The sequence below is a fragment of the Narcine bancroftii genome, chromosome 6 (genome assembly GCF_036971445.1).
Source record: "Narcine bancroftii isolate sNarBan1 chromosome 6, sNarBan1.hap1, whole genome shotgun sequence".
NCBI lineage: Eukaryota > Metazoa > Chordata > Chondrichthyes > Torpediniformes > Narcinidae > Narcine > Narcine bancroftii.
In genome coordinates, this window is record NC_091474.1 from 203,098,460 (window position 1) to 203,122,929 (window position 24,470).

Sequence of the window (24,470 nt, forward strand, 5' to 3'; positions counted from 1 at the left end):
AAACTACAATTTATAAAAATGTATTTGAACACATACAAAAATTATTTTTTGGTGTCAACGCATCTGATTTTTTTCAAAACAGAATTTCACACAAACTGAAAAATGTGGCAAATTGTAAAATTACTTTTTTGACTCGCATGTAAAATGTGTACAACTGAAAAAAATTACAAATGATAGATTGAGGAAAATTTAATTCCAGAACTCCATGCAACAATGGCAGGCATAAACTTCCCCATGACTTTGGTAAATGTTTAGCAAATTAAAGAAAACATCAGTGAATGCTATCCTTGCATGTTAAAAGGTCTGGATTCCAATCCTGGTCAAATTAATCAACAAAATCAGTTTCTTGACTTTTTCAGAAGCTAATACGAAAAAGAGTTTGGCCAGCCTCATTTCAACTCTCAGTGGAGTCCAGTGTAGAACAGAACTGCATATAACTCAATGCAAACTGGCGTCTTTACTTAGAGGTCACAGGAGAACACCCGTATAGCAAATTACAAATTATATCATACGGATGCAAATAGGAGGTGATATGAATTTGAAATTATAGCATGCTGCTAAAACATGGTTTAGGAATTATTTCTCCACATCAGATTATACTATACCAGTCTTGGACAGGCAGCAAAACATTTATTTTCTATTTTTTTTTTAATTGAAGTAATAAATGTATTGCCCACCCTCCAAGTGAATGGATTAGATATTGTATGAGGCCCATACAAGAGTAAACCATGGACTTTAAACCATGGGACATATGAATAAAAATGACATCTAATTTAGAAAAGGAAATTTGTGAATCAGAAGGCTTCTCAAATTTGTTAATTCTTCAAAATCAATTTTAGTAATACCTCCTTTTCCAATTTTTAATCTTTGTATATTTCTAGCCCTTCTTCCTAAAAACGATTTCAAATTCTCAAACTGACAGAGGTAGAAGTTATAATATTTATCATTGATCTATCCCAGGCCCTTGGATTTCATTGTAAAATAAACATTCCATGAAATCATCAGTTCCCTTAACCAAAAGCAAACAATTTCAGTAACTTTTTAGCATTTAGTTTCCCCTGTAGAGCTCAGAAAGTTCTAATTGCCTCTGGCTCTCATTGAAATGTGAGAGAACAGAAGCCCACAAGTGATGCTGTGAAAACATAATTTAAGAATGATTTTCCCAGTAATCTTCAGCATTTAATATTCAACATATCCAGAATTTAAACATCTATGCAATTCTTAAAGAAATTGAATGATCTTATGAACAAGAAACAGCTCCTTCACACTAGTTTCTTCTGGTAACTATAGTTGCTTGGAGCAACTATCAAAGAAAATCTTATTTCTTCTTTAAATAAGTAGTCTTATTCTGGTTAAACTTTTGATGAGTTTCCATACTACACAAAGGGTTACAAAGTTGCAAAAACTGTTGTTTTAAATGAAAGAGAATTTAAAAAAAACAATGCAGGCACTTGTTAGGACAAACATCAACATAATGCTCTATTAGGTGCTTTGAAAGTGAATGGACACAAGGGAATAGGAATTTAAGGTCATTTAAACAAAAGCATAACAGATGAATCTTTTTTTCCTTCCAGCAACCCACTTGGTCTCAAGTGCCCAGTTAGCCCCCATCCATTAACTTTAAACCCCCATCTGACCCAAGAGGTCAAACAGATAGCAATTCCATCGATAGTTCCCACCCTCTTGAAACCATGCCTCTCTTGGCATATGCCCAGAGCAGAGTTGATGACATTAGCAATCGAGGCCAGGGCAAATCTGCACCCATTCTTTTCTCTGCACCATGTCACCTTCACACCAATGTGAAGCAGCAGGCATTTGAAATCTTAGCGCATCTTAACATCCACAAGACAAGACTTCCATCTAATAGCGAAAGAGGTGGCTTCAAAGAGATTTTCAGTCCAATATACAATAACATACAAAGTAATACTGCACCCAAATAGCTAAGATGATTGAACCACGGCAGCAATTCAACCCTCTGGGTTAAAGTCCAAAACCAAATGGAGAGAACAATGGTGCAAAACCTCGAAAGAAGGAGCTCCAGAGGTCTGAGAATTTACAAGTTAAAGCAACTGCAGAAGCTACCTTCTAAAACGCACCCAGCAAATCCTAAATGCATTGAAACACGTGGAGAGTGCAGGCAGCAAAGTCCGCCCGAGCCGACTTTCTCACGTTAGAAAATTCGGGCTTGGCATCGGGTCGTATAAACCAAACACTGCCCAGAGGGAACAAGTAGTGGTCCGTTTCATCCACCTGAGAAATGACAGCAGGAGCAATGAAAACTGTTGAAAGCGATATATAGATATATTTAAAAGAAGTCTCGGATTATTTTTAAGCCGTTAATGTTTCAAGAAGTTATCGGGCCATGGTGACTCTGTTCTATTTCTGGCATTGCTGCAAAGGCTCTTGTGACACTTTAGCAAAATAAAACCCTGCTCGGCGTGATCGCGCCAGTTAACTCATTTGCAACAACAAATAGGAGAGAGTTCAAACGCTGAAATTATCTGGGCACCTTCTGCAGATGGGAAACCAAACGGCCCGAATAGACCCTTCATTCCGGTGCCCAACTCGCCGACGAGAGCAAACTAAACACGCGAAAAATTTCGCACGCAAGTGATCACACACACCAAAAAAAAAGATGCAGGAGGTTTTGGCGGCGGGTGGGGGGGGGGGGTGTTGGGTGGGGGGGGGGGGGTGTTGGGTGGGGGGGGGGGGGTGTTGGGGGGTGGGGGGACCGAGACCGCCCTCCAGCTTATTTGGCATTGTCATCGCAGGTCAGGAGCTTGGGAAGCCAGGCGCATTCTAGATGACTTTAAAAGTCCCAGCGGCGAGGCATGTTCGTCACCACTGGGTCAGGTCACTGTTCCTCCAGCATGTTCATCTTGTTAACGGGGAAATGCATTCCTTTAATTAAAAAAAACCCACCTGGCAAACGTACAAATTTCAAGAGCAATCTAGATTCACACGTCACTTCAAAAAAAAGCACCAGGAGACACCCCTCAGGAGGTGGGGAGGGGAAGAAAGACAAGGACAAACGTGGGGGTCCAGCCTCCTCACCTTGAAGCGTCCATCATACATACCTCAACCATTAAACAAGACATTGAACCATAGTGACAGGCTGGTGACCCCCGCGTGCCGTGAGACCTCTGATTGGTGCGGGTTGCTCATGAAGACTCGCGCTGCAGAATCCAGCAGCTGCATCCAGGATGGCCAAAAAAAACGCGAGACAAACGCGCGCAAAAAAAAAGATCGAAAAACACACCGAATGAACTGAGAGAACCCACGCTTCGGCGCGTTGAAGCTTCCTTCTCTGCCGGCGAGATTTTGTTTTAACGCGGCGCTGAAATAACGAAGCCCCCGTCTAGGCGGACAGGACTCCCACAGACCATGTGAGGGAGGTGTGGATGGACAGGGAGGGAGGGAGGGGGGGGGCAGGGCTTCCCTGTCACTCAAACGGGGAGGAGCCGGCCCAACGCTCCATGCTTCCGTCTCTCTCCCGCCCCCTTTATTTCCCCTCCCTCTCTGTTCTGCAAACTTCGTTCAATTTTACACAAGAATGTGGCTCCGATTTAAAGGTTCCGCGACGTCCCTTTGATGAGAGGGGGCGGCTCTCACTTCCCCTTATTCCATCGTTCCCGCCAGTGGCGGCGGGAGAGGTTTTGGGCTTTGCACCCCCCCCCCCCCCAACTGTTTGAGGACAAATTTGAAAATGTTTTTTTTCCAGAAAAATACAAAAAATTATTTGGTTGTCTCCGTCTGCAACAATAAAATAAGGCATCCCGTCAGAATTACTTGGATCTCTCTCACTTTGTCTCTAGTTTTTGAGCCTCCCTCCGCAATCCCATCATCTTCGTTCGTTTTTGTGTTAAAACACTCCAGCCTCTATCTTGCGTAAGAAGTTGATGTATCAGTCGCCCAGCTGAACCTTCATACCGGTTCTGTTATCCGAGATCTTCCCAGGGACCGAACATTCCATCCGTCTCTGTTTTGAACGAACTCGGGGAGCTGTTGGTTAAAAAGTTCCATCGGGTTGCCCCTTCTGAGTAAAGAAATGTCACCTCCTCTCCGTAAATGACCGACTCCTTATTCGGAAAGGCTCTGCCTGGGAAACATCTTTCTTGCTTCCAGCCTGTAAGATTTTTATAAATCATGAAGAATTCTATTTAACATCTCGAGAATTCTGACCTGGGGTGGGTGTGTGTGTGTGTGTGTGTGTGTGTGGCGTTAGTATGTTCTCTCTGTGACCATTTTGGTTTCCACTGAATGACTCCAAATTACAATTTCCTAATGATATATTGCTAGGTTAATATGAGAGAGAAAGAGTTGAAGGGGTACAGGAAAGAAGGAGAGAAAAACTGGATGGATGCGATTGCTCTCTTGGGAGCTGGAATGGACCCAGTGGGCTAAATGGCTTCTTTTTGTGTTGTTATAAGTTTAAGAACAGATATGGACCTCAATCTCGTCTCAAAAGACAAACTTCCCTCTCTGGAAAAAGTGTCGAATCTATTTATTCCCACTCTGTATTCTGCCCAATGACCAATTCGCATTTATTTTTAATCATTCTAGTGAAATCTCTCTTGCAGGATATGCAGATTCTGCCACAAATGGGGATGATCATTTTTGAGAGGTCATGTATGTAGAGTGCTTTGCATTCAGTTAAGTACCTTTGACATGTGCAGCAAGGTTCAAAAAAGAGCATTCTAATTTTCTTTAAGAAATGTTGATGGGGGTTAAATGTTAATCAGAATTTTGAGTATGATAAATGTTCTTCACCGAGGGCTATGGGATGTTTTCCATTTATATCAGAGCAGGAAGGAGTTTGATTTAACGTTTCATGCAAGCAGGACTATCTCCCTCAAAGTTCAGATTTATTGTCAGAGTACATTCATGACATCATATACAATGCTAAGATTCTTTTCTCTGCAGGTCTGGCAGAATTTCTACTTATTGGTAGTGGAAAAAAAACCTACTCAAGAAAAGATACCTATACAAAAAAGAAATGTAAACAAGAAGAAGGTGCAATCAAACTGTACAATACAGAAAGTAAATATTCAATAATAAATAATGTGCAAAGTAAGAATAAGTACTCCATGAGTATTGCATTAGAGCACCACTGTGAATTTTTGACACCTGTGGTTTGTTGAAGAGAATGTGAACCTATAATTTTCTGATGCGTTTGTGCTTCCAGTACAAGCTATATCAGTTCACCACCTTTAGTTTTCTGTTTTGATGACTGACAGCTTTTGTGGATGAGATGGTAGGGAAGATTGTCCCTTTCTCAAGCCACACTCATTTAACAGACAATTCTTTTCTCTTTCTTTGGCTTGGCTTCGCGGACGAAGATTTATGGAGGGGGTAAAAGTCCACGTCAGCTGCAGGCTCGTTTGTGGCTGACAAGTCCGATGCGGGACAGGCAGACACGGTTGCAGCGGCTGCAGGGGAAAATTGGTTGGTTGGGGTTGGGTGTTGGGTTTTTCCTCCTTTGCCTTTTGTCAGTGAGGTGGACTCTGCGGTCTTCTTCAAAGGAGGTTGCTGCCCGCCAAACTGTGAGGCGCCAAGATGCACGGTTTGAGGCGTTATCAGCCCACTGGCGGTGGTCAATGTGGCAGGCACCAAGAGATTTCTTTAGGCAGTCCTTGTACCTTTTCTTTGGTGCACCTCTGTCACGGTGGCCAGTGGAGAGCTCGCCATATAACACGATCTTGGGAAGGCGATGGTCCTCCATTCTGGAGACGTGACCCATCCAGCGCAGCTGGATCTTCAGCAGCGTGGACTCGATGCTGTCGACCTCGGCCATCTCGAGTACTTCGACGTTAGGGATGAAAGCGCTCCAATGGATGTTGAGGATGGAGCGGAGACAACGCTGGTGGAAGCGTTCTAGGAGCCGTAGGTGATGCCGGTAGAGGACCCATGATTCGGAGCCGAACAGGAGTGTGGGTATGACAACGGCTCTGTATACGCTTATCTTTGTGAAGTTTTGCAGACGATGCCGCTTTAGTTGCCCATTCAGAGCCAGCTCTTCAGCGCTTGACGTCCTGCTTTGCGGAAACTGCCAAAATGTTTGGCCTGGAAGTCAGCCTGAAGAAAACTGAGGTCCTCCATCAGCCAGCTCCCCACCATGACTACCAGCCCCCCCACATCTCCATCGGGCACACAAAACTCAAAACGGTCAACCAGTTTACCTATCTCGGCTGCACCATTTCATCAGATGCAAGGATCGACAATGAGATAGACAACAGACTCGCCAAGGCAAATAGCGCCTTTGGAAGACTACACAAAAGAGTCTGGAAAAACAACCAACTAACAGACAATTATGTGTATCAAAAATACACAACAGCAATGCATTTTCAGATTCAATCTGGTGTTACACTAGTCTTTACAGAGCACATTCCTACAAAATGTGATTGAAGAACTGGGTTCAAACTATTATCTTGCAAAATTTGTCAAACTTCAAGAAAACAGTTCTTTATTGATGGTCCTATACCATAAGACAATAGTTTTGTTCTTTTTCATAATGTATAATTGATAACTGAGGGACTAAGAAAAATGATTCAGTTTACTGTTTAGTTAACCCAGGATCACTACATTTGACTCAAAACATTTGAGAACAGAAATCAATAATCGTTAGTCTGTGGCGGCGTACTCTCTCATGGCGATCCGGCCCCGCGTGTAACGCCATATGGTTGAGCAGCCATGGGAAGATGGCGCCATCATCCCTGAATCAAACCTTCCTCTCAGCGCGCACCTCCGGCAGCGATTATGACGTCACCATGCACGTGGTGACCTAGCCAGCACTGCCCTTAAAGGGGCGTGCACTAAATTCAAATAAACAGTCATTAATGACCCTCAACGTGGTGGCTGTCCTTTCTTCAACTGCGCAGAGCGCCACAGTGGTGACCTCAATGACCCCAGACACCTTTCTTGACTCAGATACATGGACTCGACTGAGGTTAACACCGTGGCAATCAAGCTCCCCCCCTTCTGGATCCATCACCCACGGATGTGGTTTGGACAGGCGGAAGCACAATTCCACCTTAGAAACATCTCAGTGGAGGCCACAATGTTCTACAAAGTCGTGAGCATACTGGATCAAGACACAGCAGCAAGGGTGGACGACCTCATCCATCATCCTCCAGCTGAGGGTAAAAATACCGCCCTCAAGAACTTGCTCCTGGGGACATTTGACCTCATCCCCCAGCAACGGGCTTCCAGGCTCTTGCACTTGGATGGGCTTGGGGTCCGCAGCCCGTCAGCGTTAATGTATGAGATGCTGGCCATGGCGGAGGATCATAAGCCTTGTTTCCTCTTCCACCAGATTTTCCTTGAACAAATGCGAGCGGATATCCAGCTGCTCCTGGCAGACGAGGATTCATGGACTTACGTAAGGTGGTGGCCCGAGTGGATGCCCTCTGGCACACAAAGAGGGAGAACGAGGCAGCCCTCGACCAGGTTTCAAGACCAGGAATCAGTCAACTGCAAGCCACCCCCAAGCACAAGCCAGAAGAGAGCCATTCGACCTGGTGCTTTTATCACCAGCGCTGGGGAGCGCAAGCCAATAAATGCTGGCAACCCTGCAGCTTCCAGGGAAAAGACCAGGCCAGCCGCCATTGATGGCTGTGACGGCTGGCCACATAAACAGCCTCCTTCATGTCACCGATAAATCCACCGGCTGGCATTTCCTGGTGAACACAAGGGTCGAGCTGAGTGTCCTACCCTCTACAGCGCTAGAGACTCACACCCGATCTCCCAGTCCAACCCTGCAGGTGGCCAATGGTTCCACCATCAAGACTTATGGCACCTGCAGGGCGCAGATGCAGATCGGTAAAGAAAAACTCTACTGGAGGTTCATATTGGCCTCAGTGGGCACCGCGCTGTTGGGGGCTAACTTCCTGTGGGCTCACGGCTTGCTGGTCGATATGAAGGGCAAGAGGCTGGTCAACGCCTGCACATTGCACTCCATGCGTTTGGACACCACGGATGCCTACAGACCCAAAATCACCCCCGGAACCGCCACTAGTATGCTGATATACTCCATGAATTCCCCGCCACCTTGGAGCCACACTTCAATGCCGCTTCCCCCCATGAAGTTTTCCACCACATCACCACACAAGGCTCCCCATTACACGCCGAGCCCAGACAGCTGCTGCCCGAAAAGCTACAGCCTGCGAAGGAGGAATTTTCAAGGCTCCAAGAGTTGGGGATCGTCTGGCGGTCAGACAGTGCCTGGGCATCACCACTCCACATAGTCCCCAAATCGTTTGGGGGCTGGAGACCCTGCAGAGACTACTGACAGCTGAACGACGCCACAACCCCCAACAGGTACCCAGTCCCCCACATAAAAGATTTCTTGGCCAACCTCCACAGTGCGCAGCTCTTTTCCAAAATCAACCTAGTGTGGGGATATCTCCAGATCCCAGTGCACCCTGATGATGTGGGAAACACTGCGATCCTCACCCCGTTTGGCCTTTTTTAGTTCCTCCAGATGCCTTTCGGGTTAAAGAATGCGGCCCAGACATTCCAGCACCTCATGGACACAGTGAGTAAGGACTTGGACTTTATGTTCATCTACTTAGATGATATCTTTATCACCAGTCACAGCTGCAAAGAACACAAGGCCTATCTCCGCACTCTGTTTGCCCGGCTGGCTGAGTTTGGCCTCATGATCAATGCGGCCAAATGCCAGTTCAGCAAGCAGTCGCTGCAGTTCCTGGGGCACACCATCTCGGCGGCTGGGGCCACCCTGGCACCAGAGAAGGTGGTAGCCGTCCAACGTTTCCCCAAACCTTCCACCCTCAAAGGCCTGCAAGAGTTCGTAGGGATGGTGAAGTTTTACCATCGGTTCATCCCCAGTCCCTCCCGTACCATGCGTCCACTCTTTGCCATGATAGCCGCAAAGGAAAATACTTTATCCTGGTCGGAAGAGGCGGACAAGGCTTTTATGGCAGCGAGAGACGCCATAAACCAGTGCGATGTTGCTGGTGCACCCACGCACGGAGGCACACATGGCTCCCTTGATGGATGCCTCAGCTGCGAAGGTTGGGGGAGTTCTGGAGTAATGGCTTGATAACTGGAACAATTAAAGCTGTGCATTGAGATATGACAGTAATGGGCTGTGTATGCGGTTTTATGAAAGAACATCAGAAGTACTTCATGATATTGTTTTACATTAATTTTTGGAATCTGGGCATTGCTGACAAAAACAGAATTCATTGCTCATCCATAATTGTCCTTGAGACAGTGATGGTGCTAGAATTAGAAAATACTGGAAGGGCTCTGTAGATTTGTTAAGGACTGACGTCAAAGTCCTTTTTCAGAACCAAGATGAAGAGAAAACAAGTTGATTTTAAGTTGCCAAGAAGGCTTGGAAAACACGGATATGAAATGCATATGTAAGGGAAGACCTGTGATTGGGGAAAACAGTTGATCCTGTGGGAATAAGTGGTAGATTTCCTCAAGCAAGTGGGTTAATGGGACAATAAGACGATGTTAAAACAAAGTACCGAAATGTTTTGCAAGTAGCAGGCCTCGTGCAAAATGTCCAGCAGGCCAACTTGTAACTGTTGGAGAAAGAAAAGCTGAGGCCATATCACAAGTGAATCGGTGGTGTGTGACTTCATGACTCCATTTTGTGTTACTGACAACTAGGGAAGATGCACCTTTAATTTGGCACAATATATGTGATGTGCAGACGTTACTATGGATGTCAGATACGTATAGATCAAAGAGTGTGCTCTTAGATTCTTTGGCATTTTTGCAGAATCTGATATCTTTGGGGGAGATAAAAGAGCTGGAAGTCCAAGGAACAGGGTACATTATACAAACATAGAAGGATATTACCTTCATCTGCATTAAAATGTAACATTTCATGGGAAGAGCACATTAATGAAAATTAATTCAGTTGAATGCAAAACTAGGAGGATTTCATTACCATTTTTTAAACATCTCTGTCTAACGTTCTTTTGTGATTGTCATTTAGTCAGCTGTAAATTCCAAAATGAAGAGATGAAGTTCTACCAACTGGTAACTTCTTTTCCACTGTGTGAAAATTAAATAAAATAATATTGAGGATTCAAGAAATGGCTAAAGGTGGGTCACTTGCTTAACAATACAGTTGTACTTGAATTCTCCACTCTTAATTATATTTATTTAATTCTATTTGTTTTTTCCCATCCACATAGATACAGTTTTATGTAAAAACTTATATTTGCAATTTGAGCTTAACCCACCTAAGTCACTGATGGAGCAAAAGATGCTCTGGAGAATAAACTGCACATTCAACTTAAATACATTGTGATAAATGTTGCCTAAATAATACTTTTGTAGTTGACTCTCTATCTCTTCCTAATATTTTTGTTATACAATTCAGCAGGTGGTAGCTGAGTATGTAGAAGAAATATTGATTTGTGTATCCAAAGAAAAAATGCTTATTGTGTACATTCAAACTTCTGAATCTTTAGTCATTAAGTTGTTTTACCTTGAGTACAATTCCTGGTTTAACATAATTTACCAGACAAAAGAAAACATGGTTCAAATTCCCAGTCCAGTGTTGATTTTACACAGGCTTGATCTTCATATCTAATGTCTTCATTGCCAGTGAATTAGATTAAAAGTGGAGGTCCTAGCCATATTGAGCATCTGCTTATATTCCCTTTTCTTTTAACTTGCATTTTCAATGAACTACAGGTACACAATCCTTTATCTGGAACACCCGATCAAGCACTGAAAACCTGTACTCACCAATGTAGTTTCAACGATTTTCAAATAGATTTGTCCACCTTCAGTCCTATTAGTTTGCTCATCACTAACTCTTCTGTAATAATTATTTTATTGAGGCCCTCACCTCCCTTCGCATCCCACTCACCACTCTTTGGCATCTTCCACCGTAAATACTGACACAAAATGTTCAATGCCTTGGCCATTTTCTCATAACTCAATATCAATTTCCCTTTCTCATCTTCCAAGGAACCTAAGTTGACTTTAGCCACCCTCTTCCATTTTATATATTTATAACATTTTTTGCTATCTGTTTTTATACTTTGTGCTAATTTACCTTCATAATCCTTCTTCCCTTTCCTTATTTCTCATTTAGTTGTCCTTTGTTGCCTTTTTAAGTTTTTGGGAAAGAATGGTGGGCCTTCATTATCCTGGTGTAGCAGTGATCAAGTGCTGAGACTTCTGGTGCAGCATGTTACATCTTTCACTCAGGTGCCTTGCTGTTCAGTGTGAGCGATCTTGACTCTCCATCCATCACAATCTCTGATCCTCTGAAATTGTAGTTGTTACCTCCCCTGTTCTCCTTCAGTGAAGGCTCATTTGAGCTGAGTCCATAGTCGATGTTCAGTTCATGATTATATAAGGAAAAAATACTGAAGTGGTTTCACGTTGCCTTCTTCAGTTGTAGTGACCTTACTAGCCATTGATCAGCAGGTTCATCTGCCCAGCAATTTTAGTTTTACAACCATAAATTCCAATTTGTAGAATCTGTTTGTAAAAACCATCTTCCATCTGCATTCCATGTCTTCACTTGACCCTGATTGGGAGGCTAAACAGTTACTACACCTTACCCAAGGGTGACCTGTAGGCTATCGGAGGGAAGAGTGCCTTACACCTTTTTCTAAGCAACTGCACAGCACTGACACCAGTAGCAGATTACCAGTGATAATTGGTCAGAGTTTTCTTGAGACACACCTGGTTAAAGTAATCAACAATGATTTGTAATTCATTGGGGTGGACTGTCTCATGTTCACTGACATCGGGTGTGTTCTCGGTTAGCCAGATCTTGGTGCAGCAAACAACTGAGATTGGTCTCACCTGTCTCCGATAGAGCAGCCTTGTCCTGAGATTGTCAATCTTATTTTGGAAGAACTAAATAGTATGGAAGGTAGAAGAGGTCTCAGCCCCCTGTGCTTTAGTCTGGTTTGGATCACAACATATTTCTGGCCTTAACCTTAATGATCTTGCAAGTGTCCAGAATTTTCTCTTTCTACTTCAACTAAATATCTTTGAGGCCGATCTTTACATTTTTAAATACAGTTATGGTTGCACTAGTTATTTAGTTTTTTTAAAAAAAGCGCATGAGATTTACAACTTAAAATACAATCTTATCATAATCTAATAGAATTGTATTGTAATTTTTTTTATTTTACAATCTGTACTAATTGTCTAAACAGATTCATATCAAATGTGCAAAAGAATTCATTCATCTGTATAATTCAACCATTCCATGGGGATGAGAAAAATAATTATTAAAATTACTGTATCTTTGTCAACATAGCAAACAAATAGTTTATTCAGGAAACTTTTATTCTCTTTCCAATGATCCTCTGTTTATCTCCAGCTTCACTGAAATTGAACTGAATGATATGTTATCTCAACATTCTATTAAATTCAGAACTGATATACAGCTTAAAATCTAGCAAGTCACGAAGCTCACCTGTGCTCATGATCTCACTGTGACAGAGTATATAGATGTTTTTGGGAAATAAATAGGGAGAGGTTTGTTAGAGTAGGTCACATACAGACACTTTTAAACAGAACTTATTTGATATACTGGAGCTCTGCCCCATGCTAGTCACATCGGGGCCTCAGTTCTTTAGCAAGAGCTTTGAAGAGTGCTCAAGAGATTTCACTAATGGATTGTTGTTTACAAAAAGCAAAGACCATGTTGGAGCTGCTGCTGTCTGGAAGAGAGCTTGCTGTTCTAAGAGGGTCATGTGGTTTTGAAATCAGTGAGAGTCAAACAGGCTTTTTCTCAGAGAGTCAGAGAGAGAGAGAGACAGACAGAGATCTTGTACAGTGTAACAGCCAGCAGACAGTAGCTGAGACTGGAACAGGACAAGCTGGCAAACCTATGGAAAGCCCAGTTGTAAAATGGCCTGGTCAAAGCCCTTGTGGTTCATACAAGAGGAGAGGACTGGCTGTCTAATGTTTCACTTGGAATAAGAGAAATAGAAAGGAACTCTGTGGTGACCTGAAAGAAAGAGGTTATGTGGCTGATTAAAAAGGAACAACAAATCTCTCTCTGAAAACCGACAAGAACCTTCCTGATTTACCTTTCAAGCACCAAAGCCTGGTGATCTTTATAAATGATAAATTATGTGCACATTATAAGAATTGCCTGCAACCAGTGAACTTGGCGGAATGAGGTGAGATTGGACTGTGAACCAAAGAACTCTTCTGAACTTACACACACATTACATACACGTGTGCTTAGAATTAGAAGGGGGTCAAGCTTGGTTAAGTAAGTCAATAGAGATAAGTTAAAATTTGATTCTATTTTCATGTTTAAAGATAATTAAATGCAACTTTTTAAGTAACAATTTGTCTTGGTGAATATCTATTGCTGCTGGGTTTTGGGGTCCTCTCAGCTTATAACATTACACATCCAACCTTACTTTAACTTCACTACAGTGGAAACCCTTGTTCACCTGTTCACCATCTCCAGGATTAACTCTCCTCATACTCATTCCAATAGTTTTCCAAGTTGTAGGGATCAAAAATTCCAACAAAACTTCAGTACTTCAGTAGATACTCATTATCACACACTTTCCCACAATATATGCATGACAACATATGAAATATTGTGATTTTTGTTTAATGAATTGTTTTAATGGCTTTGTTCTATCTTTTTCCCAGGTGTTAATATATCTGAGGACATATGTTTATGGTGAGTGGAGGAAAGTTTAGGGGAGGTGTTAGAGGTAGGTTTTTTTTTTACACAGAGTGGTGGGTGCTTGGATTGCATTGCTGGGGATAATGGTTAATGCTGATACTACAGGGACTCTTAGATAAGTGTATGGATGTAAAAACAATTTGAGGTTATGGACTGGGAGGGAGGGAGGGGTTAAGTTGATTGTGGTATAGGTTTATATTGGCAAACACAACATTGTAGGCCAATGGGGCTGTACTGTGTTTTACTGTTCTGCGTTCTGTGTTTGCATTATCTTTTATATACATGTGCTTGCTAATATCATCTTGTCCTCTCATTCAGATCCTATATTTCTTCAGTATTTTGCTGAATATCATAATTATTTATTATAAGATAATAAGTAAAAGTAGGCCATTTTTTCCTTCAGACTAGTTTCTATTAATTGGTAAGATCACAGTTTATCTTCAACCTCAATATCTTCTTTTACTTCCCCATATTCTTTTATTTTCTTTATTATTGAAACGTTTCTGTGCTGAATATACTCAGGTATTGAGTTATAGAATAATATAACTCAAATTATTCTAAATAGAATAATACCTAGTGTCGCCGAGAATATTCTCCCAGAATCACAGTGCGGCTTTCGCGCAAACAGAGGAACCACTGACATGGTCTTTGCCCTCAGACAGCTCCAAGAAAAGTGCAGAGAACAAAACAAAGGACTCTACATCACCTTTGTTGACCTCACCAAAGCCTTCGACACCGTGAGCAGGAAAGGGCTTTGGCAAATACTAGAGCGCATCGGATGTCCCCCAAAGTTCCTCAACATGATTATCCAACTGCACGAAAACCAACAAGGTTGGGTCAGATACAGCAATGAGCTCTCTGAACCCTTCTCCATTAACAATGGCGTGAAGCAAGGCTGTGTTCTCGCACCAACCCTCTTTTCAATCTTCTTCAGCATGATGCTGAACCAAGCCATGAAAGACCCCAACAATGAAGACGCTGTTTACATCCAGTACCGCACGGATGGCAGTCTCTTCAATCTGAGGCGCCTGCAAGCTCACACCAAGACACAAGAGAAACTTGTCCGTGAACTACTCTTTGCAGATGATGCCGCTTTAGTTGCCCATTCAGAGCCAGCTCTTCAGCGCTTGACGTCCTGCTTTGCGGAAACTGCCAAAATGTTTGGCCTGGAAGTCAGCCTGAAGAAAACTGAGGTCCTCCATCAGCCAGCTCCCCACCATGACTACCATCCCCCCCACATCTCCATCGGGCACACAAAACTCAAAACGGTCAACCAGTTTACCTATCTCGGCTGCACCATTTCATCAGATGCAAGGATCGACAATGAGATAGACAACAGACTCGCCAAGGCAAATAGCGCCTTTGGAAGACTACACAAAAGAGTCTGGAAAAACAACCAACTGAAAAACCTCACAAAGATAAGCGTATACAGAGCCGTTGTCATACCCACACTCCTGTTCGGCTCCGAATCATGGGTCCTCTACCGGCACCACCTACGGCTCCTAGAACGCTTCCACCAGCGTTGTCTCCGCTCCATCCTCAACATCCATTGGAGCGCTTTCATCCCTAACGTCGAAGTACTCGAGATGGCAGAGGTCGACAGCATCGAGTCCACGCTGCTGAAGATCCAGCTGCGCTGGGTGGGTCACGTCTCCAGAATGGAGGACCATCGCCTTCCCAAGATCGTGTTATATGGCGAGCTCTCCACTGGCCACCGTGACAGAGGTGCACCAAAGAAAAGGTACAAGGACTGCCTAAAGAAATCTCTTGGTGCCTGCCACATTGACCACCGCCAGTGGGCTGATAACGCCTCAAACCGTGCATCTTGGCGCCTCACAGTTTGGCGGGCAGCAACCTCCTTTGAAGAAGACCGCAGAGTCCACCTCACTGACAAAAGGCAAAGGAGGAAAAACCCAACACCCAACCCCAACCAACCAATTTTCCCTTGCAACCGCTGCAATCGTGTCTGCCTGTCCCGCATCGGACTTGTCAGCCACAAACGAGCCTGCAGCTGACGTGGACTTTTTACCCCCTCCATAAATCTTCGTCCGCGAAGCCAAGCCAAAGATTGAGTTATCACAGCGTTTTGAAATGGAGTCTTCCAAAAATGCCTGGTCTCAAAGAAACGAAAATGTTCTCAATTTTGACCAAATTTTGTAAAATAAAACATTCATGAGAAGTGGATTAAATGACAAAAGCACCAAAATTCAAATTCTCTTTGAATTTACCTTGAATAGAGCACCAAGTTTAGTCATTTCAAACAAAAGTTAAAAATTGTTCATATTGTGTGTCTGGAGTCACATATGGACAGATCTAATGTACAAATCAGACTGAGTTAAAGCAATACACTTTTTCTAAAAGACTACAGATAAAGCAGGAAGATTTTTAACTCCATCAAGTTAGTATGGCCATTTTACTGACACTAGCTTTTAAATACAAAATTAATTGAATTAGCAGCTCTGGTGGGATTCGAACATTAAATCACCTATCTAGGCTTCTGGATTGTTCATCCAACTAACTTAAATATTGACTTTAGAACACAGCTTCATGTAAATTTTCTGTTTCAAGATATATTTTTATGTCAGTGGATAGATATGCATGCAAGACTATAAGTCTTGACCGGTCAGACCAATATGACTACAGTATGCCATTCTACAATCTGATATTCCACTGATATTTTTTCAATCACTTCCTTTGTTCAACACCATTCACAGAATCAACATTACTCTTATCTCTCTCTTACTGTGGAGGATTGAAAATCATCTAGAGAATGTTCGTTAATTGTTTTGAAGTTATTGATTTTTAGTTCAGTTTTCATTGATTATTTTTGGCTGCTTCTTCCCCCAACTAATTTTGATTTGCATTGAGTTTATGAACACAAAACTTTGATTTTTTAAGTCAACATAAAATGAGAAAATGTCTATTAATTGCCACAACTCTATAGATTCCTTTCTCCTTCTTGCTCTGTGAAAATCAGAAATTGGGCCAGCTGAAAACCCATACTGTAGCATACTTGTCCTCAATCTAATTTTTAATTTACACCTTTTCAGAAAATAATGCTCCATTGGTGATGTTCATACAAAATTGCTCAACTAGAATAAATAGTTGCTTTTGTTAGAAAAGAATGTAGATGGCCTGATTAATACGTTTACAGATGGCTCCAAAATTGCCAATATGGACAGTGAAGAAGGTGGTCTAGGTTTACAACAGAATCGAGATCAACTAGGGAACTGGGAAAAGGAATGATGGATATATTTTAAATTAGTTAAGTGTCAGATAATGCATTTGGGAAAGTTAAACCAGGAAAGGATCAGATCATGATTAAATAGTAGAGCAAACCCAACGGGCAGATTGGGCTGCTTCTGCTCTTGAATCTTGTGATCTTGTGAAAGGACACACACAATGAATGGCTGGATCCTGGAGTGAGTGTGTGGAGCGACATATTGGAGTACAAGTACAGAGTTCCCTGAAAGTGGCGACACAGGGAGACAGAGTGATGCATAGGCATATGGTTTGCTTGCCTTCATTGACTAAGGCTTTGAAGACAGAAAATGGGATGTTATGTTAAGTTGTATAAATTGTTGGTTAGGCTGCACTTGGGGTGTTGTGAGCAGTTCTTGTTCCCACACTGTAAAAAAAGATGTGATTAAGCTGGAAAGTGTGCAGAAGAGATTCACAAGGACTTGATCTGGAGGACCAAAGTTATAAAGAGAGATTGGATAGGCTGAGTCTGTTTTCTCTGGGGTGAAGGATTATGAGGGGTTACCTTACAGAGGTTTACAAAATTATAAGAGGTATAGATAGAGTAGATACAGTCCTTTTCCTAGGATAAGGGAGTCTAAAACTAAAGACATCAGTGATAGGTAAGAGAGGAAATATTTAAAGGAGATCTAAGGGGCACATTTTTCAAACAAAAGGCAATGGAACAAGAAGTGGTAGAGGCAGATGTAATTACAATATTTAAAAGACATTTGGTCAGGTAGAAGGATATGGGTCAAGGGCAGGCAAATAAAATTAGCATAGACCATTAGAACATTCTGGTCAGCATGGATAAGTTGGCTGAATGGCCTGTTTCTGTACTGTTTAACTCTACGAATCTATGAATTAGTTAATGTAATGCTTCCTGCAGTTACAAAGATAATTAACTGTCAAAGAATAACAAAGATCTCTTACTTGATGGGAGTTCCCTCTTTCAGGGGTCCCTTTTCAAATAATTCCAGGATGACAGTAGTAAGAGCGAACACTCATTTATCTACAGAATAACCTTGCTACTGCAACAACAGAATATCTACAGGGAACGCGGCCATCGGAGAGTAGCAGCAATCATCAAAGATCCATGCCACCCAGCACATGCTCTGTTCTCAATGCTACCATCAGGAAAGAGGTACCACAAGACATCCATCACCAGGTTCAGGCCCCTCCACCATCAGACTCCTCAACAACAAACTCAATCAGAGACTCATTTAAGGACAGTTTATTGTTTGCTTTTTTTTTCCTCCTTTGTATTACACAGTCACTTGTTTACATTTGTTTATTTGTTTACATGTGCACCTTGTGTACAGTTTTTTTTGTGCAGTCAATAAGTGATAATTATGCCTGGCCAGCAGGAAAAAGAATTTCAGGGTTGTATGTGATGTCATGTATATATTCTGACAATAAATCTGAAATCAGAAATCTTAATCTAACCATGGTGATAATGCTGCAAACGACTGATGAGAAAATATCAGATGTTGCAACATCATGTACATTTATAAATTAATCTTTTATAAAGTGCAGAGAAAGTATTTCGTACCTATTTTAAAGTTTGTCATCCCAATGGAGATTCAACTAATTATGGCCCTTAAAACTGATTATGCTGCACGTAAGGGTGGATAGCAACCTATATGGCACACCTGCAATTATTTAAAACATTATCAACATCCAGTAATTTACAGAATTACTGAAATCCACCTTAGTCAGCTTTGTATTTTCTACAAAGTTCTTTGTAATAGGTAAAAATTGGACTAATTCAGGACATTTTCTTTAAAAAGGAACATCATTCACTAACCGGGCAAACGTTAAATTTCTAACCACTCTAAACAGCACCTCATATTCCACCTCGATGCTCCACAGCAGCCACTCTCAATGGGGCTATATGACCCCCCCCCCCTCACTCTGTAGGTACAGTTTAATAAGAATCATTGAGATTCTTTCATGGGACAAGACTTTCAACGGCAAGGCTGGGAGCCTGAGCACATTTAAGTGGGGGGGGGGGGGGGGCGGGGGGGCGGGGGGAATGGACTGAAATCATTATTTTTTTTTAAAAATGTTGTCAGTAGGAGAGAAATACAGAAGAAACCAACTAAGCTTGACTGCTTCACAGGGGAGGAGGCCCATATAGTTTAAGCAGAGTCCTCAGGGGGCCATAGCCAAAAAGGGTTGAGAATGGCTGGTCTACAGCCTGAAAATATGAACATTGAATTTTCTCACTTCAGGTAACCCATTTTCCCTGTGCTCCTTTCTCTTTCTGGTTTCCCCCCCCCCATCTTGCTCTCACCCACACACTTCACTTTCTGGTTCTCTTCTTTTCCCACCACCCCCAACTGGTTCCCATCTTCCCTCTGTTATCTAGTTCCACTTTATCAGCTTACTTAACAAGTACTGCATCTGCAACTACTTGTCTCCATTTTTCACCTGCCACCTTTTGTCTTTGCCTCCACCCTCCACCCTCCCCTCTCTCCATCTTTTCTTGCCTCTCTTTGTGTTTCACCCACTTTCACCTGATTCCACCTCTCTTTCCACAGATAACCTGCTAATTATTATTTCAGATTTCAAGCATACCTGTATGTCTGTTTTAACATTTTCGTTTGCATCTGGAAGAACTTCGACAAATTCACAGCCTGATGGCCTAATCTGTGACAATTATTAAATTTTTCTGAATCCTTCTGATATTCAAAAACATTTTAAAAACATGAACGGTTAAACAAAACAATAAGGAAAACATGCCATAAGAATTAAGAGCCCATCTGCTCATCCGCTCTCTCCTAACTAGATGCACATATCACTTACCAGCCCCAGTCTCACACCTCTCACTTCATTACACTGGTGATAACCTCACTATATTCTCCATCATGATGCAGGTTTTCAATACAACATTGTAGAGCTCGTCGAAAGAATCAAAGACGTTGATCCAAACCAAGGCTTTTATTAGCAAAAGACAGGAGCTCTTCACAGGTGGCCGACCAGTTCGGAATGATCCGACCAGGCTAGGGACACAACCCTTTAAGGCCCAGACAGAAGGCGTGGCTTAGCTCTCAGCCAATCGTTGTAAGCACAGTCTAGATACTGTAACTATATACACTATATACATTGGTGATAGATCTGTACTATCACAAACATGTTGACCATCTCTTTGACTTTTCAGATATTGGTTGACCCATTGAATTCCTCCAGCGGTTTTTTTTTTCTTTTGCTCCAGATTTCAGCATCTGGAGTCACCCGTGTCTCTTGGTTATATTTCCACATTGGCACTCATAACGATGTGAAGGGAAATTGGATTGAAAAGGAAAAGCCATAGCACTATGAGGATTTCATTTTTCAGCAATAAGCTTGGTGAGTCACATCATGTGCAGCTCCTCTTCCATTGAGATTGAATGTTTATTGTAGCTCATGAGTAAAAATATCAGAAACTTCAAAGACCATGTCTTTGTCAATAGGAACATGAATAAGTCTTTCAATCTATTAAGTCTGCTCCACAATTTAGCTTGATTATGATTGATCTACACTCTGTTGTCCCAAAACGCTTATGGAAATCTGTCATTCTCAGTTTTTGAAATCTTTAAAGCGTAGGCGGCAACCAATGTCATTGGTGCATATTCCAAATTTCCAAATACTTTTTAAATTAGAATGTACTGATCAAATTTGGTGCAATGGGGCTAACTAATTTTATCATGATGCTCCGTCTCTGCAGAGTAATCTCAATGGGCCTGAAGGGTGGAAGTGGTGGAAATATTCTGCATGCCGAGCAGGACCTATAAAGCAAGAAACAGTGTTGACCTTTTATCAGAATTTATTGTTCTGTCTGCAGAACAAGAAGAGAAAAGGCCTTTTAAAAATTATTAATATTTAAATATTTTGTATTCTTTCACACAATCATTGCAATATAATATTTCCATCAAACAAGTTTCTTTGGAGTCAATTTAATTATAATTAAATAAAATAGTGCCAAAACATTTCTAATTGTGACATTTACTGCTTGTCTGGAAAATAGCACAACTGAGATATAAACAGTTTAGGTTCAGTTTAATACAAACTATAAGAATCATCGACAGTTTTACATTCTTTCATGGGACGAGACTTTCACCAGCAAGGCTGGGGCTTTAATTTGTTATTTTTTAAAATAAATTTGTTTTTGACCATTTTCTACAATTAGTTTTATTCATCTTAAAGTAAATTCATTTAAAATATATTGAGTTATCAGAGACAGTTACCTATGATAATAAAATAGACCTGAGTACCTCAAGTGAGCTTAATGGGATCAGAATGCTGAGGCAGCATCCACGTTGTTCTGCTTTGGCTTAATTTTCTGTGTTGGTTCTCTTCAGGTCAGATGTCCACAAAAATGTTGAGATTTGAAACTTAAAATTAATATGGGCCAGCTCTTTATAAATAAATATTTAAAAAAAGATCAACATTTTATTTAATTGCAGGGTGGCAGTGTATCTGGTGTAAATCCAAGGAAGGGGGCTCCAGGATTGGGAGAAACACAAAGGAACTAGGATTGGTAACTGAGCTGGTTGAAGAGGTAGTAGATACAGCCCAGCTGTGGAGGCCACCGAGAACAAAGTCCAGAATAAGGTTCGTTGATAGCTGCTGACCAGGTGGAGTTCCAAGATGGAGCTGCTCTTCTAAAGCCTGACCTCAAGTTGAGCCTGACAATATAAATGTATTAATTTATAGAACATTGAACAGTATAGCACAGTACAGGCCCTTTATCTCACAATGATGGACTGACGTATACAAATCTACTTAATGATCAATCTTTCCCTTCCTTCCCTCATAGTCTATAACCCCCTTTTTTTTAACATCCATATGCCTGTCTAAGAGTCTTTTAAATGTCCATAAGGTATCATATCATGGTATATGGTTTTGGTTGGTTATCAGAGTTATTATCAAAAGTTTGGCTTTAGTTTTTTTTAAATAAGAAAACTTCTATTATAAAGACACTTTGACAGCAGGTAAGAAGACCTAAACTATACCTGATACTCCATGTAACACGTTTAAACAACCTCAAGACATTCTGACTCTCATATTCCATTCCCTAGCCATAAGGATTAATGAATCAAATGATTTCAACACTATTCCATTGAACCTTCAGTCCACAGAAGTTATGAGCATCAAGGGCAGGAAATGCATGCCAGATTAAACACAGTCTGGTCTAATATATCCAATGTTGATATCGTTACAAAATGAACTGGGAAAACAAGCTGCAAGGATAATGGAAAGCGCGTGCAAAGGGATGTAAGCTAATGGAGGGAAATGTGCTGCAGGAATAATATTGAAGTAGAATTTTTAAGAAGGTGCAGTAAACATTTGGTATTTTCACAAATTACCAATTTTTAAAATGTATGTACAGCAAGTAATTTGAAAAACAAATGATATTTTAATTTTTATGCAAATAGGTTGATGTATAGGAGTAAGGAAGTCTTCCTGATATTTTGGAAGTCTTTATTGAAACTAAATATTAAAGTACCTTATACAGTTTTGATCTTCTTACCCAAGAAAAGATTTGTTTCCTGTAGAAGGGGAACAATGAAGGTTCGCCAGTTTACTGAGAGGAGATTGAATAGAATTGTCTACATTTAGTGGAATTAAGAAAACTGGGAGGGGATCTCATTGAAAGCATAATGTTTTTAAAGGACTTGACAGATGAGATCCTGAGAAATCGTTTCCTTTGCTGGAGAGTCTATTAATGGGGTCATTGTCTAAGAATGAAGGGTCAATAATTTAGGCTTGAGATGAGAGAAATTTCATTGCTCTGAGAGTTGTAAATCTTCTGAATTCTCTACCCCAGAGAACTGTGGCAGCTCAGCTGTTGAAATGCACTTAAGACTGAGACAGATTGGTCAATTCTTGGGCATGATGGGAATCAGGAATATGAGATAGAGCAGGATGTGGAGTTGATATACAAGTTCAGCCACTGAATAGTTCATCTGGCTCAAGGGAATGAATGTATTAGTTCTACTATTTCTAATAATATGCTTTATGAACAGCCATTTGACTAATAAGAAAATTTGGTGGTTTTATGGATCAGAAATTTTTAACATTTAATTAGATACTGATGTTTATATTCTCAGGAAAACAGATAAACATGCACCAGATAGAAATATATCTCACAGGTCAGCTCAAGGAAATAACATAGCTCTGTAATAGGCTCCTCCTGTGAAGTAAAAACTAGTTTTCAAATTGGCAAGGCAGGGAATTCTTCAATTGTTAATGTAGTCTTGAGGTAAGAATGAATGCCTGCTATATTTGGTATTTTTTGGCGGGGGGCCCCCCCCAAAGGCTGCCGTATTGTGATCCTTTGTGATATTCCAAACCTGTTCAATTTGCTTGCTCCAAGGAAAGTAGCAACTGTGAGCACATTTTCACAAGGAAAATAACTGCAGCAGAAGATAAAATTCATCCTCACTTAGAAAGTTATCTGTATCAAAGTGAAGAAGCATTATATAAAAATCTCATACATCATGTGATAAGCTGTCAGCATTTGATCCAAAAGTAAATCAGTGCAAAGAAAATAACAATAAACAATGTTCCTGAACATTTTTGGGTGTATGTCATGGATTTTGATCATGAAAATCGCCTTAAAAATTTCCTATCATGTACAGATTTTTAGATACCCTGCAAAATCTATTCTGAGACTTCCAGTCATTTTTTAAGCCTATTTCAAGGATAAAAAACCATGAAATGCAACATGTCATTGAAAATTAATTTTCTGCTTTCACATTTGGACTCCTTCCCTGCTGATCTTGGTGCAGTCAGTTTCACCAGGACATTGCGATCATGGAAAAGTGGTATCAGAGCAAATGGAATCCATCAATGCTGATCGACTATTGTTAGACCCTGACAAGAGTGCCATCAGATGCTGAGTACAGATGAAAATCAGTGGCAAAACATTTTTAGGTCAGTTGAACTAATGCAATATGTCAGCATCACTATGCAATTAAACGTGCTAAATTCAATAAAAGTGAAAGTTTCTTGAACTTCCGATGCGATACAGCAAATTTGAAATGATCTTTATGTTCAATTTGAAGTTGTCTATTATCATAATCCTCCATTTTCTTTTCAGGAAGCAAACATTTTGGAACAAAAATTGCAGCTGAAGAAAATCATTGGGTCAGGAAACATCCATGGACAGAAACAATCAGTCAACATTTCACGTCGGAATCCATTATCGATTCTTTGTGTTTCTCTCAGCCACATGAATATTGGAAATCCAGAAAATGCTGAGAATAACTCGGCAAAGCAGCATCTGGGATGGATAAACATAGTTATCTATTTTTGTCGCAGGGCTTGGAATGGAAATAAATAACTGTGATTTAGTGGAATAAGTATTAAAAATAGCCTTTTTAAAAAATCACCAGTGTTTAATTAAACACCTTTAATGATTTTTAATGAAAACTCACAAAACTATTAAAACACAAAAGTGCTGGGGAAACTTAACAGGTCATGCAGCATCCAACATTTCAGGCCTGGGTCCTTCACCAGATAGAATATGCAGACTTTCTTGTTTAACTCTTGCAGGATTTAGGATAGGATATTT

The 24,470-nt window shown here is 41.1% G+C and overlaps 1 protein-coding gene and 1 long non-coding RNA gene across 11 annotated transcripts in view; one reads left to right on the top strand and one right to left on the bottom strand.

Moving 5' to 3' along the window:
* LOC138736964 (3',5'-cyclic-AMP phosphodiesterase 7B-like) overlaps positions 1–3,403 on the bottom strand; it is a 214,496-nt gene extending 211,093 nt beyond the window's left edge. For 4 of the 9 annotated variants that reach the window (XM_069887241.1, XM_069887244.1, XM_069887243.1 and 1 more), the window contains exon 1: positions 3,078–3,403. In XM_069887241.1, coding sequence (XP_069743342.1) covers positions 3,078–3,098 — 21 coding nt within the window. In that variant the 5' untranslated portion in view covers positions 3,099–3,403. Of the gene's footprint in view, positions 1–2,922; positions 3,057–3,077 lie in introns of those variants that run through there. The other 5 variants (XM_069887248.1, XM_069887247.1, XM_069887245.1 and 2 more) reach the window with 2 other exon arrangements.
* On the top strand, positions 2,773–24,247 carry LOC138736965 (uncharacterized). Of its 2 annotated transcripts, none has more exons than XR_011340682.1 (7): positions 2,773–3,386; positions 9,974–10,083; positions 13,633–13,697; positions 20,127–20,260; positions 21,358–21,505; positions 23,686–23,830; positions 23,997–24,247. It is a non-coding gene; the product is annotated as an uncharacterized lncRNA (long non-coding RNA). The 2 variants fall into 2 exon arrangements; XR_011340683.1 differs by having other exon boundaries at positions 13,633–13,663.
* The last annotated feature ends 223 nt before the right edge of the window (positions 24,248–24,470 follow it).